Source organism: Tursiops truncatus, chromosome 19 (genome assembly GCF_011762595.2).
Source record: "Tursiops truncatus isolate mTurTru1 chromosome 19, mTurTru1.mat.Y, whole genome shotgun sequence".
Classification (NCBI taxonomy): domain Eukaryota; kingdom Metazoa; phylum Chordata; class Mammalia; order Artiodactyla; family Delphinidae; genus Tursiops; species Tursiops truncatus.
Genome location: NC_047052.1, coordinates 48,802,884 through 48,815,190, shown reverse-complemented (window position 1 = coordinate 48,815,190; position 12,307 = coordinate 48,802,884). Strand labels below are relative to the sequence as shown.

Genomic DNA, 12,307 nt, shown 5'->3' with positions numbered 1-12,307 from the left:
CAGTATTGTCTGACCTTGCTGAGAGGCCTGAAAATTATCTTTACCAAAGCCTGAACCCACTCTCAGCAGCCCTGTGCCAGTTTGATTCCCAGCTCTGCCCCTTCCCAGCTGTGTGACCTTGAGCAAGTCACTTAACCTCTCTGAGCCTTATTGTTGGGAATGTTAAATGAGCTAATATATGTAAAGCAGTTAGCCTAGTACTTGACATATAGGAGTGCTCCATGAGAGTTAACTGTTAGGGTGGAGACTGTGGAGTGGCCACTCAATATTCATGCTAACTTCCTTCTAGCACATCCAGTTTTTCAGAGGAAGCATGATTCTGGGGGCAAGAGGTGTTGCCTCTTCTCTCCAACCTCACCCATCCTAGAGCCTGCTCCTTCAGCCCTTCCAACAATTTTGTGAACACCTAATATCTGGTAGGAAAGCCCTTTCTGCTTAAGCTGGGTGAAGGGGTTTCCAAATGACTGATAAAGCTACTATTATTTACTTAGTCAACAAATACTCATTTATCCTGAGGGCACTGGGGAGCCATGGCAGGTTCTGAGCAGGAGAGGTCAGCAAGTAGGGAGTAGGTGGGACAGGGCAACACTGGGGCAGGAGCCCAGCGAGGAGGCTAGGGCAGGAGTGAATGTGGAGGTCTTGAGCTAGGGTAGGAGGGATGGACAGGCCTTGGAGACTGAAGGGCTCAGGGGCTGGGAGTGGGAGGAAGATATATGATGGAGATTATAGTGCTCCCCAAGGCCAACTGTTTCTGTGAGACTCAAAGAAGATAAAGGAGGTAGAGCTTATGATACAAGGTCTGCTGGAGTGTTTGATTGGCTCAGCCCTGGTCACATGACTGGACCATCGCTGCAAAGGATTATGGGAAACTGAGTTTCTGACATTTTTGGCTTCTCCAAGGGAGGTGGTCAGAGGGTGGGGGGCTCCCCAGACACAGAAAGGGCTTCGGATGCTGTGTGGCCAAAAGGAATGTCAAATGTCCACACAAGGGGTTATTAGGGGTCCAGGGGGCTGAGCTGTGCGTGATGTGGCTGGATCCTGTCTCTCCCTTGCTCATAGCCCTCAGGGACTCCTATCCCACTCACAGTGGGATGGAAACTCCTCCACGGCCCCTAGGACCCTATAGGTCTGCTCCTGGCTTCTCTCCAACATCATCTTCTCCCTCCCACTCTCCCCTCTGCCCCATCTGCTCCAGCCCTCCAGCCATCTCCCTGTCTCTCAGATATGCCAAGCCACTCCCACCTCAGGGCCTTTGCACCTGCTGTCCCTCTTCCAGATCTCCACATGGCTGTCTCCCTCCAGTCTCTGCTCGCATGTCACCTCCCCAGAGAGGTCTGACCTGATCTCCTCTGCTGTGCCATCACTCTCATCCCTTACCCTCTGTCACTTTCCTTCAAAGCCCCATTGTCCCTGACATTAGAGCATATATTGACTTGTTTACTCTCACTGAAATGTCACCTCCGCGAGGGCAGGGGTTTTGCTTATTTTCTGCTGTGTTCCCATTAAGTGCTTAATAAATAATTGTTGAAATGATAAATGCATAATAATTCTAGACCAGTTCCTTTTAGTTCTCTGGGCCTCAGTTTCCCTAACTGTGAAGGAGAACTTTGTCACTCTGACCTTATTGGGAAGGGGACGTTGGTGGAGAGATCAGGGGCTATGCCCCAAGGAAAAGTTTTCTAGGCAGCTCCCCATCCCAGTAGTAACCTAGGGAGAGGTAGAGAGGGTCCCCTTTCCCTAGATCAGTGCCCCTATGCCTGGGAAGAAGTGGGGAAGACCGGGGAGGAGGGAGGAACCTCAGAGGGAAAGGAACGTTCTCTTCTTTGTTTCAATCCGGGCGCTCCCTGAACCTCCTCCTCCCTGGACTTGACCCCGCTTGCCCAAGTCTAGGCGCCTTCCAGGCGGAGGAAGCAGTTTCCTCTGTGCCGTCCCATTTCCGCAGAATCTCATCCTCGGCCCTTGAGGTCCCCCGTCACGGTCGAGGTGCTGAGAGCCCGGATCCGAGCGAGTCCTGCGCTCTGACCTGAGCCGCCACCCAGCCCCCTTCCCCTGCGGGTGGGGCTGGTCTCCCGGGCTCGCGGCTGCCCTTGTAAGGAGGCGAGGCCTGGGGACACCCGAGACGCCTGGTTATAATTAGCCCGGACACGTGGTGACCCCACCTCCTCACACCTGCCCCCGCGCCCCCCCATCCCCAGCACCTCGGGTCCCCCAGAGAACACAGCGAGCTAGCTCTAAAAATAACCTCCCTTCCCGGCAGGCCACGTCCCTCCCTGTCCCCTCCACAGCGGAAATCTCCCAGTGTCACCAGGCGGGTGGCCTGGAGTGGGAAAGGTGACCACCGCCTCCAACCTGGCTTTGAGTTAGAACCGCCCCAACTCAGCCCAGCCTCAGTTTCCCTCCCACCCGCTCCCAAGGAGGAAAGTACATCCAAGCACAGGTTTCAGGTCACCCCTGTTCCCACCTCGGCTTTGGTCAGATACTCCCTGTAGCTGGGTGACAGCAGGCAAATCACACAGCCTCTCTGGATCTCTGTTTCCTCTGCTGGAAAACCAGATACCTGACCTTCAGGGGCCATTGCAAGGTTTCCCCAGGGCTAGCGCTCAGGACCTGCTGTTTGCTGGGGTCAAGGCCGCTGGGGGCTGAGGAGAGGCTGGTGGCCCAGCGGAGGGCCAGGGGAGGGTGGCTTCTACGTTCCTGGGACATTCCCTGACACTATCCCGTGGCCCTGGCGGGGGGCCAGCTGTCCCCGCCAGCCCGACTCAGCACTTGGTCGGGGGACCAGCTTGGTGGTGACGGGGGTTGGGGGGGGTCTGGGCCCAGACCCTGGGGCGGCCCATACAAGGCCATGGGGATGGGCGCGAGGCATGCCTGGGTTCCGGGTGGGCACGATGCCTGGGCGGTGAGGTGAGAGGCTCAGCTGCCTTCCAGCCCTGTCCCGGGGGGCAGCCCCTCCCAGCCAATAGCACAGCCCGGGCTCCCCCCTATATAAGGCCAGGGCTGTGGGCCTTTCCTTCGGGTCAGTGTTGCCTCCAGGACACAGACAGCCCCTGTCAGCACATCCCAGCCAGGTACTGCCTGGGGTGGGATTTGGGGTGGGGTCCAGAGTGGGGTCCTCCTCTGGAATCAGAGTCCAAGCTGGCTCTGGAAGGGGTCTTACGTGTCCTCCCCCATGTCCTCCTGCACACAGGCGGGTCAGTGTGTGGCAAGGTGGACCTTGTGTCAGAGAGTCCCCTCCACCTGTGAGCCCCTGACTCCCGGTGTAACTTGTGATCTCTGCGGCACAGGGTCCTGGGGAGGGTTTCCAGAATGGGAAGGAGTCTTGACAGCTGCCAGCTGTCACCCCCTGCAAGGGGCTTGGGCCAGGCCTTGTTCATGATGGTTTTTCACCAGAACTGGGTACCATAAACTGTGGGAGGCGTCTGTGTGTCACCTGTCAGGGCCTCTGCGACGGCAGGGACTGTGGGGTCTTTGCGTTGGTGACCTCGTGGGTCCCTATGGCGTTCCACACAGTGTGACCTTGTGTCTAACTTTCCGTGGCTCCTGCATGAGTACCTGTATCCTGGGTGTGTCCCTGAGCTTGGATGTGTGCGAGTGTGGGTCCGTGTACGGTGTGATCTGGGGGGTCCGTGGTGACGTGTGTGTGCGGGGCTCTGGGGCTATGACTGCTGGTGTCTCTTGGGCTCACCAGCCTTGCTTCTGTGCCTTCTCCTGGCCTGTCCCTAGCAGGGATGGGGGTGGGGACATGCCCTGAAGGGGGCTTTCTGGGTGGAAAGCCCTTGAGCCCCACAGCCTGAATGCATATCCTCCTGGCCACCCTGGCCCACCTGTCTCTGGCCTGCTGACTTGGTGCAAGCCGAGCCCCTGGAACGCGGGGGTGGCGGTGGGGAAGGAGGAGTTTGCCAGACTCTAAAAATAAATCCTCAGCCCTGGACATCAAGTCCAAAGGCTTTCGTGGGTTTCCATCCCCCTTGGCCTGATGCCTCGGCCTTCCTCTCACCCTGGTCCCCGTCCCCTTCCCACCATCCTACCCGCTTCCCATTCCTGGAGCTGGGAATGAGTAACCCATCTCTACCACCACCACCAAGGGGTCCCTCCTCCTCCTGGGTCTTGTGGATAACAGTAATAATAGCAATAATAGCAGCCACCCCTCTAGGTATCAGGCCCCAACTCCACGCTGGGGCCTGTGCTCAACCAGCCACACGCTTGAGCTCAAAGAATCCTCCCGGCACCCCCATGCGGAGCGTTCGGTTCAAAGAGGACAGAGGCTCAGAGAGGCTGAGTAACTGGCCTGGGGTCACACAGCCCGGAAATGGCATAGATGGGATTTGAACCCAGTTCTGTCAAACTCAGAGGCTGAGTTGTTCTTCTACTGTGCCCTGCAGGAGAGGTGTCAGCAAACAGAGGTGGGGGCAGGCACCCAGCCATCACTCCCACCCTGCCCCTCATCCCTCGACTGAGCACCCAAGAAGTTTTATGGAGAGAATGTCCCTTTTCTGCTCACACACTCATTGCCAGCAACACCCTCCATCTTCTCACCAGCTCCTCACAGTTTAAAATAACAACAACAACAATAACAATAGCTGAGCAAAAAAGTGATTATTGTGTTCCAGGCACTATTCCAAGTGCTTTACATAATTAACTCACTTCATCCTTCCAACACCTCCATGAGGTGAATGCTATTATACCCGCATTTTACAGGTGAGTACTTTCAGGCACAGAGAGGTTAAGCAACTCACCCAAGGTCACACAGCTTGTTGTAAGTGGCAGAGCTGGCATTCAAAGCCAGGCTGTCTGAGTCTAGAACCTACACTCTTACCCATGCCATGATGACTACTCTGGCTTGAGGGGTTCCCCCCTCCATTTTCCAGCTGGAGAAACTGAGTCTCTAGCAAGGTTACTAGTCTAAGGTCACCTGCCAGGATGCGGTGGAGCTAAGATCCTAACACAAAACTCTTGATACATCCTGTCGAGATGCAGGGGCTCAGAGAGGGGATCCCTCTGGCTCCAAGTCACACAGCACAGGAGTCAGGACTGACCCTCAGGCCTGCCTGACCCCAGAGCCTGGCTCTGTTCTTTGGCTGGTCTCTACTGGATGTGAGCTAATCTTCTCCTCCGGCCCAGCCCACCAGGTCCCCCACGCCGCCACCATGCCGTTCAGTAACACCCACAACAAACACAAGCTGAACTTCAAGTCTGAGGAGGAATACCCAGACCTCAGCAAACATAACAACCACATGGCCAAGGTACTGAACCCCGAGCTCTACAAGAAGCTGCGGGACAAGGAGACGCCATCTGGCTTCACTCTGGACGACGTCATCCAGACAGGTGTGGACAACCCAGGTAAGCCTCCTCGGTGGAACATCACAGGGACCAGAAGGCCGGGGGCTGCTCTGGAGGCTGCCTGCCAGGCCTCCATCCCACCTCCCTGGGTCTCAGTTTTCCCATCTGTAAAATGGGGACCATACCCATGGGGCTGCTGTGAGAAACAGAGGAGTTGAGATGGGTGAGGTGCTTGGGACAGGGTCCGGCACGCGGTAAACCACTCGCTAAATGTGCAGGAGTATAACGTGAGACTCCCCTGAGGAAGCTAATGCACCTCCCAGGCCTCAGTTTCCTCACCTGCAAAATGGGCACCCACGTTGGGAAAACATAGGCATCAGTACACAGGGAGCGGCGCCTGGCACAACGTCAGCACTCAGACTCTGACAGGGGGTATCATAAGCCCTGCGCTTCCTTCTCCAAGGACACCCCTCCAGGGCGAGTGGAACTGGGCAGGAGCCCGGCTTCTAGCCTTAGCCCCCAACTCATGGTGTGATTGAGGGGAGAGGCCCTTTCTCTCCAGGCCTCTGTTTCCCCACTTGGGAAATAAGAGGGTCTTTCAAGTCTCTCATTATCTGTGGGGGCTGATAGTCTAAGGTTCTGAAATTTTTTAGGGGAAGATTCCATGATTTGGGGACTCTGACATGGTAATAGTTTTAGTAACTGGCCCCCCAGACTCTTTCTCCTCTGTTCTGCCCGCAGCCTTCCTCCCACCCCCCCAGATGCCACCTTAACCTTTCCCAGCCTTCCCTCCCCATTCCTACCAACCCTCAGCTTTCTCAGTTCTGACCCAGAGGTGTCGAGTGAATTCCCTTGCACGCGCACGCACATACACACGCAGTCTACACTGGACCCGGGAGCCCAGGCCTTCCTTGCTGGGGATGAGCGCCTCTGACCTCCTCCCCGACCCCCCCAGGTCACCCCTTCATCATGACCGTGGGCTGTGTGGCTGGTGACGAGGAGTCCTACATGGTTTTCAAGGACCTCTTTGACCCCATCATCCAGGACCGGCACGGGGGCTACAAACCCACCGACAAGCACAAGACTGACCTCAACCACGAGAACCTCAAGGTTGGCTGCCCCCAGGGGAGGGGAGGGGTGGGAGAGAGAGGGTAGAGGGATGAGGAGAAGGGAGGAGGTGGGGGAGACACCCAGAGAGACAGGGAGACGAACAGAGATGGAGAGAAACACAGAGGGAGATGGGAAGAGAGAGGGACAGAGAGACACGAAGTCAGGCAAGGAGATGGGGCTGAGGGCAGTGGGGGTGGGGAGGGGGGAGAGAGAGAGAGAGAGAGAGAGAGAGAGAGAGAGAGGGAGGGAGGGAGGGAGAGAGAGAGAGGGAGGGAGGGAGGCAGGTACAAAACAGACATGTAGAAGAGGGAGAGACAGAGACAGAGATGGAGAGAGAAAAATGGGGAGAGAGAGAGAAGGGGTGGTGGTGGGGAGGGAGGCCAGTGGGGAGGGAGAAGCCAAAGCAGCAGCAGAGAGCCTGAGAGAGCTGGGAGGGCCTGGCGGGGGACTTGACCTCGCTGGGGAGGGGGGCAGGGCTCACAGGATGGCCCGCCCCGCCCTGATCCCCCCATCCATTCTCTAGGGTGGAGACGACCTGGACCCCAACTACGTGATCAGCAGCCGCGTCCGCACGGGCCGCAGCATCAAGGGCTTCTCACTGCCCCCCCACTGCTCCCGCGGGGAGCGCCGGGCCGTGGAGAAACTCGCCGTGGAAGGTGAGAGCTCCCACCCCGCACACTGCCGGGGTCCCCCAGCTGTGGCTCTGCTCCTCCGTGGGCAGGTCTCTGGACTCCCCTGGGCCCCCATTTTCCAAAACACTGAAAGAACTTGGGAAGTCATGAGTACTTGGTGACTGACAGCTGGAAGCATTACTCCTGGTGGAGGCCTGGGGGTGCTGTCAAGACTTGACACCCAATGGCGCCAGGGTCCTGACCTTCGTCCATCTATTCATCCATCCACTCATCCATTAAGCAAACACGTACGGTTGTTCTGGCTCTGTGTGGGGAGCTGGGGCTCCCGTGATGAATAAGATGGACAAGGTCACTGCTCTCACAGAGCTGTCAGCCTGGTGGGGAGATAAGAGGAAACGCAGAAACCAACAAAAGAACAAGATAATTCCCAAATGCCATGAAGCCAAGAAACAAAGGTTGTGGCCCAGAATGACTGGCGGGAACTACGTTAGAAAGGAGTTGGGACCTGACTGCCAAGAAGAAGCCAACCTTGGGAAGAATCCCAGGCAGGTGGAACAGCAAGTGCAAAGGCCCTGGGGTGGGAAGGTGTGCTGGAGGAACAGCAAGGAGACCAGTGTGCCTGGAGCCAAGTGGCTGACGGCGGGAGGGGAGGAGATGAGGTCAGAGGGATGTGGGTGGCCAGGTCGTGCAGAGCCTCGTGGGCTGTTGGGAGGACTATGGCTTTGACCCTGTGGGAGAAGGAAAGCATGGGAGGGTGGTGAGCAGAGGAGGGACAGGTTCAGACTAATATGGGTCCCTCTGGCTGCTGTGCAGGGAGCAGACAGTGGGCAAAGGTAGGAGAGAGGCTGAGAGGGGGCAACTGCAGCTGTCCGGGTTGGGGGTGAGGGGTAGCTATGGAATGGGGAGAAAGAGTGGGTATGTTTGGGAGGTAGAACTATTAGGGCTGGCAGGCAGTGTTGTTCCGCTAAATGTTTAACAATTGGCTCTCAAAGAAAAAACAAAAACAAAAAACCCAAACAGAAAAAAACAAGCCCTGATTTGCAGCCAGCAACTACCAATTTCTCTGGTGTAAACTCTCCTTCTGTGGCCAATTGTAAGCTAATCACGTGACATCATACAGAGCTGGGCAATGGGAGGCAACGTGCAGTAGCACATCGTTATGTAGCATTTCCAACATACAGCTACAGGGGATGAGAATAGCTTCAGGAACATAGAAAATAGTAAGTGTAGCAAAATCATTAGAAAGTGATAGTTCTGAGTATTTATTCCCTATGTTTTAAATATAATTTATTTAACTGTAAGTTTTTATAATTTATTTTTAACAACATAATATAGTATATAGTATATGATATAGAATATATTATGTGGTGTATTATACAAATAATGTATAAAATATATAAAAATATGTATATGTATTATATAAATATATTTATTATACACATACTACATATTTACTATGTAGTATGAATACATATGAATATGTACAAATACTATAAATACTATACTATAATAATGTTTATAAATACTATAAACATTATATAATAATGTTTATAATACTATAAACATTATATAAACATTATAAATACTATAAATACTATACTATAATAATGTTTACTGATGGCTCCCGGATTCCTGAGACTCTGACTCCCTGTCCTGCCAGCCAGCAGGAGCAGGCGCCAGCACACTACTGCTCGCAGGTGAACTGGATGTGAGGCTTGGTGGCGGGAAGGGGAGAATCCATGTCTTTTGTCTTGAGCACTTGGTGTGGGTTTTCCCAGGGCAGACAGGGGAGGAGCACGTTTTGGGGAGGGGTCATGAATTTGGGTTTAGACACAGTGTTTAGGCGCCTTTAGCACCTCCAGAGGGCCAAGGTCCAGGCCCGTTAGGGGTAGCAGTGTGGGCCTGCGCCCCACTTGAGGTGGGGCAGGTTGCTGACCACTCCTTCCTGCGGCCCCTCAGCCCTCAACAGCCTGACGGGAGAGTTCAAGGGGAAATACTATCCTCTGAAGAACATGACAGACAAGGAACAACAGCAGCTCATCGACGACCACTTCCTATTTGACAAGCCCGTGTCCCCGCTGCTGCTGGCTTCAGGCATGGCCCGAGACTGGCCCGATGCCCGTGGCATCTGGTGAGGCGCCCCTGCCCTATGGCCCCCTTCTCCCCTGCCTCCTCCAGCCTTCCCATGACTTTCCACCAAAGTCAAGACCATAACAGTAATTATCCAGAATGATCTTGCCTTCCACCCCTGCCCACCCTGTGGTCTGCATGTCACATTTTGGGAAACTTGAAACTTAGACTTGAACCAGACTCCCTGGATGCAAATCCCAGCGCTGCCACTTACTAGCTGTGTGACCTTTGGCACACGATTTAACATGTCTCTGCCCCAGTTTCCCCATCTATAATATGGAGATCATGACAATTCATAGCTTTGGGGGTTCTCGTGAGGATTAATTGAGTTAATTTATGTAAAGTATTGGAAAAAGTGCCTGGTATATAGTAAGTGCTCATATTGGCCATTAGTATGATTTTTATTACCAGCTGTTGTTGCTAGCTAGTTGGGCTTTCCATGAATCTTTGAATCCCTGATTCTGGTGGTCAAAGATTTTAAAAGGTTTTGAGGACCTAGGTTTCAAAAGATTTGGAGAGTGTAGGTTGTAAGATTTCAAGATTTTAAATATTTTTAGATTCCACTAATTTCCGGTTCTGTGATTCAGTGGTTTCAAACATTTCCAGGTCCTAGAGTTTTACAGTTCTAACACTCTTTCTGAGATGCCACAATGTGATGGGAAGATCTATCAATTCTGATTCCTGGCTTCCGTTTTTCAAAGATTCTGAGATTCTAAGAGTCTATAATGTTGTCCAAAGAATTAAGACCCTAAAAGTCACTGATCCCAGGATTCGAGATTCCACAGGTCCAGTGACATTAGAGTCTACAGGTGTTAGCTTCTCAGACTTTGAGGTGCTCCCACCTCTTGCCCTTCAGGCCCGCTGCCCCCTAGCGGTGGGTATGTGTTTGCAAGACGCAGGGGAATGGGGTTCCCGCGGAGCTGATTCCTCAGCCTTTTGCTGCGCCCGACCTAGGCACAATGACAACAAGAGCTTCCTGGTGTGGGTGAACGAGGAGGACCACCTCCGAGTCATCTCCATGGAGAAGGGGGGCAACATGAAGCAGGTTTTCCGCCGCTTCTGCTTGGGGTTGCAGAAGGTGGGTGCCTGCCTCTCGCGTGACTCCACGTGACCACCCCAGCTGCCTTCCGGGGCCCCTCCCCTCGGAACCCGGCTCCTCCCTATACCCAAGCCACGCCCCGCAGCACCCACCCCACTCGCTTTCCAAGGCCCCGCCCTTTGAGAAACCGGCCCCACCCCTATGTTCAAGCCCCGCCCCTAAGAACCCGCCTTCCCGGCGTCCTCAAGCCCAGCCCCCTCAGAATCCTGCCACCACCTGTGCGGTCGGGCCCCTCCCCTCAGAATCTCGTGCCTCCAGGTCTTCCAGACCCGCCCCCTCGGAATCCTACCCCTACTGACATTCTCACACCCTGTCCCTCCGAACCCTGTCCGGGTTGTCGGTGTATTTGGGGGCGCCCGCCGGCGCTGATCCAGGGTCCTCTCCCCCACCTCAGATTGAGGAGATCTTCAAGAAAGCCGGCCACCCCTTCATGTGGAACGAGCACCTGGGCTACGTGCTCACCTGCCCATCTAACCTGGGCACCGGGCTGCGTGGAGGCGTGCATGTGAAACTAGCGCACCTGAGCAAGCATCCCAAATTCGAGGAAATCCTCACTCGTCTGCGCCTGCAGAAGCGGGGCACAGGTGCGGCCTACATCCCCTCCTGCGGCTTCTGGGGCCGGCCCTTTGCGGCGGCTGAAGGGGAGGTGGGGCATCCCCACGAGTTCTGGGGGTCGGCAAGGGCTGCCCTTCTGTAGCTTCAGTTCCTTCCTCTGCAAATAGGCATCAGCACGCCTTATCTCAGATGAGTCAATATACCATCATGGTTATATAATTAATATACACTGTGTATGTCCCTGGCCGCCTAGGGACCTCACTTTCCAATCTGTAAAGGGGAGGATGGTCAGGATTCGACCCCAGGCAGCCCGGCTCCAGGGCTCAACTCTGTTACCCACCGTGCTGGATGGTCGAGGGGTGAGGTACCTAAAGCCGGAGATGTGGGCCCGTGAATAGACAGACGCTTAGGAGACTGCGTGCACTTAACCGTTACACAGTAGGCACTCACTCAGTACATGCGGCAGTCGCCGTTGGCACGGGGGTTGCGTCCCGGGCCCCGCTCCTGCATCTCTGCTCGCTCCTTAGCCCCGGCCTCCTGTTCCCGCAGGTGGCGTGGATACGGCCGCCGTGGGCTCAGTGTTCGACGTGTCCAACGCCGATAGGCTGGGCTCGTCGGAGGTAGAACAGGTGCAGCTGGTGGTGGATGGTGTGAAGCTCATGGTGGAGATGGAGAAGAAGCTGGAAAAGGGCCAGTCCATCGACGACATGATCCCCGCCCAGAAGTAGGCGCACTGCCCGCCCGCCGCCGACTGCTGGAGCCCCAGCCAAAGGGAGGACCCGGCCCACCGGAGGCCCGCCCTTCATCCTTTGCCCCGCCCCTTTCTCCCGGAGTCCCGCCTATAAAGGTTTAGTCTACCGGGGGCTCTATCCACCCTCCTTCGAGTTCCAGTTCCAACCAGAGTTCCAACCAATGGGCTCCATTCTCTGGGTTCTGGCCAATGAATAACCTCCCTTATGCTCTCCTCTCTTTTTCCCTGAGCTCCGCCCACCATTAGGCACTCTGGCTAATGGAGAGCACCCGGGCTCACCTGCGGCTCATGCTTTTTCTCCGCTCAAAGCAACAAATAAAAGCAATGGTGGCCTTAGCGTTGTGTGCGATAGTTATGGGGGGGAGGAGGAAGAGGAGGAGGAAAGACTTTTGTAATTGGCTACTGTGTGACCTCGAAGCGGTTTGCCGTCTCTAGGCATGTCCTAGGGCTAGACATGCTTTATCCCATCTCTAAAATGAGGCAAAGTTAGGGTACAGAGTCTGATCCAAACATTACAAAGCTCTATGGGGAATCTGAGACCCGGAGAGGTGTGGTCCAGGGTCACACCGCCGAGCTTGGGCCCTTCCCAGCCTCGGCTCCCCATCACTCACGCTCAGATCTCAAACACAGGGTCCTCGCGAGGGAGAAACGGAAGGCAAAGAAAATGTCTGAGACTTGAATCTGGCTCCCCGGCCTCCGGTTTGAGACCCCCCATGCATCTCATCACTGTCTACTTCATTATGCGTTTCA

General features: G+C 55.0%; 1 protein-coding gene across 1 annotated transcript; it reads left to right on the top strand.

Annotated features, from left to right (window-relative positions):
• The first annotated feature begins 2,937 nt into the window (after window positions 1-2,937).
• CKM (creatine kinase, M-type) lies at window positions 2,938-11,893 on the top strand. Its single transcript, XM_033844856.2, has 8 exons — window positions 2,938-3,068; window positions 5,122-5,340; window positions 6,236-6,390; window positions 6,914-7,046; window positions 8,982-9,153; window positions 10,107-10,230; window positions 10,646-10,835; window positions 11,356-11,893. The coding sequence occupies exons 2-8, from the start codon at window positions 5,148-5,150 to the stop codon at window positions 11,532-11,534; spliced, it is 1,146 nt and encodes a 381-aa protein (XP_033700747.1). The 5' UTR covers window positions 2,938-3,068; window positions 5,122-5,147; the 3' UTR covers window positions 11,535-11,893.
• The last annotated feature ends 414 nt before the right edge of the window (window positions 11,894-12,307 follow it).

What these genes read in the sequence shown, in the direction of transcription:
- CKM (XM_033844856.2), top strand. Translation starts at nt 5,148, where the DNA reads ATGCCGTTCAGTAACACCCACAACAAACACAAGCTGAACTTCAAGTCT. An exon ending in GACAGGTGTGGACAACCCAG is followed by an intron (nt 5,341 to 6,235) that starts GTAAGCCTCCTC and finishes CGACCCCCCCAG; the next exon opens with GTCACCCCTTCATCATGACC. An exon ending in TCAACCACGAGAACCTCAAG is followed by an intron (nt 6,391 to 6,913) that starts GTTGGCTGCCCC and finishes TCCATTCTCTAG; the next exon opens with GGTGGAGACGACCTGGACCC.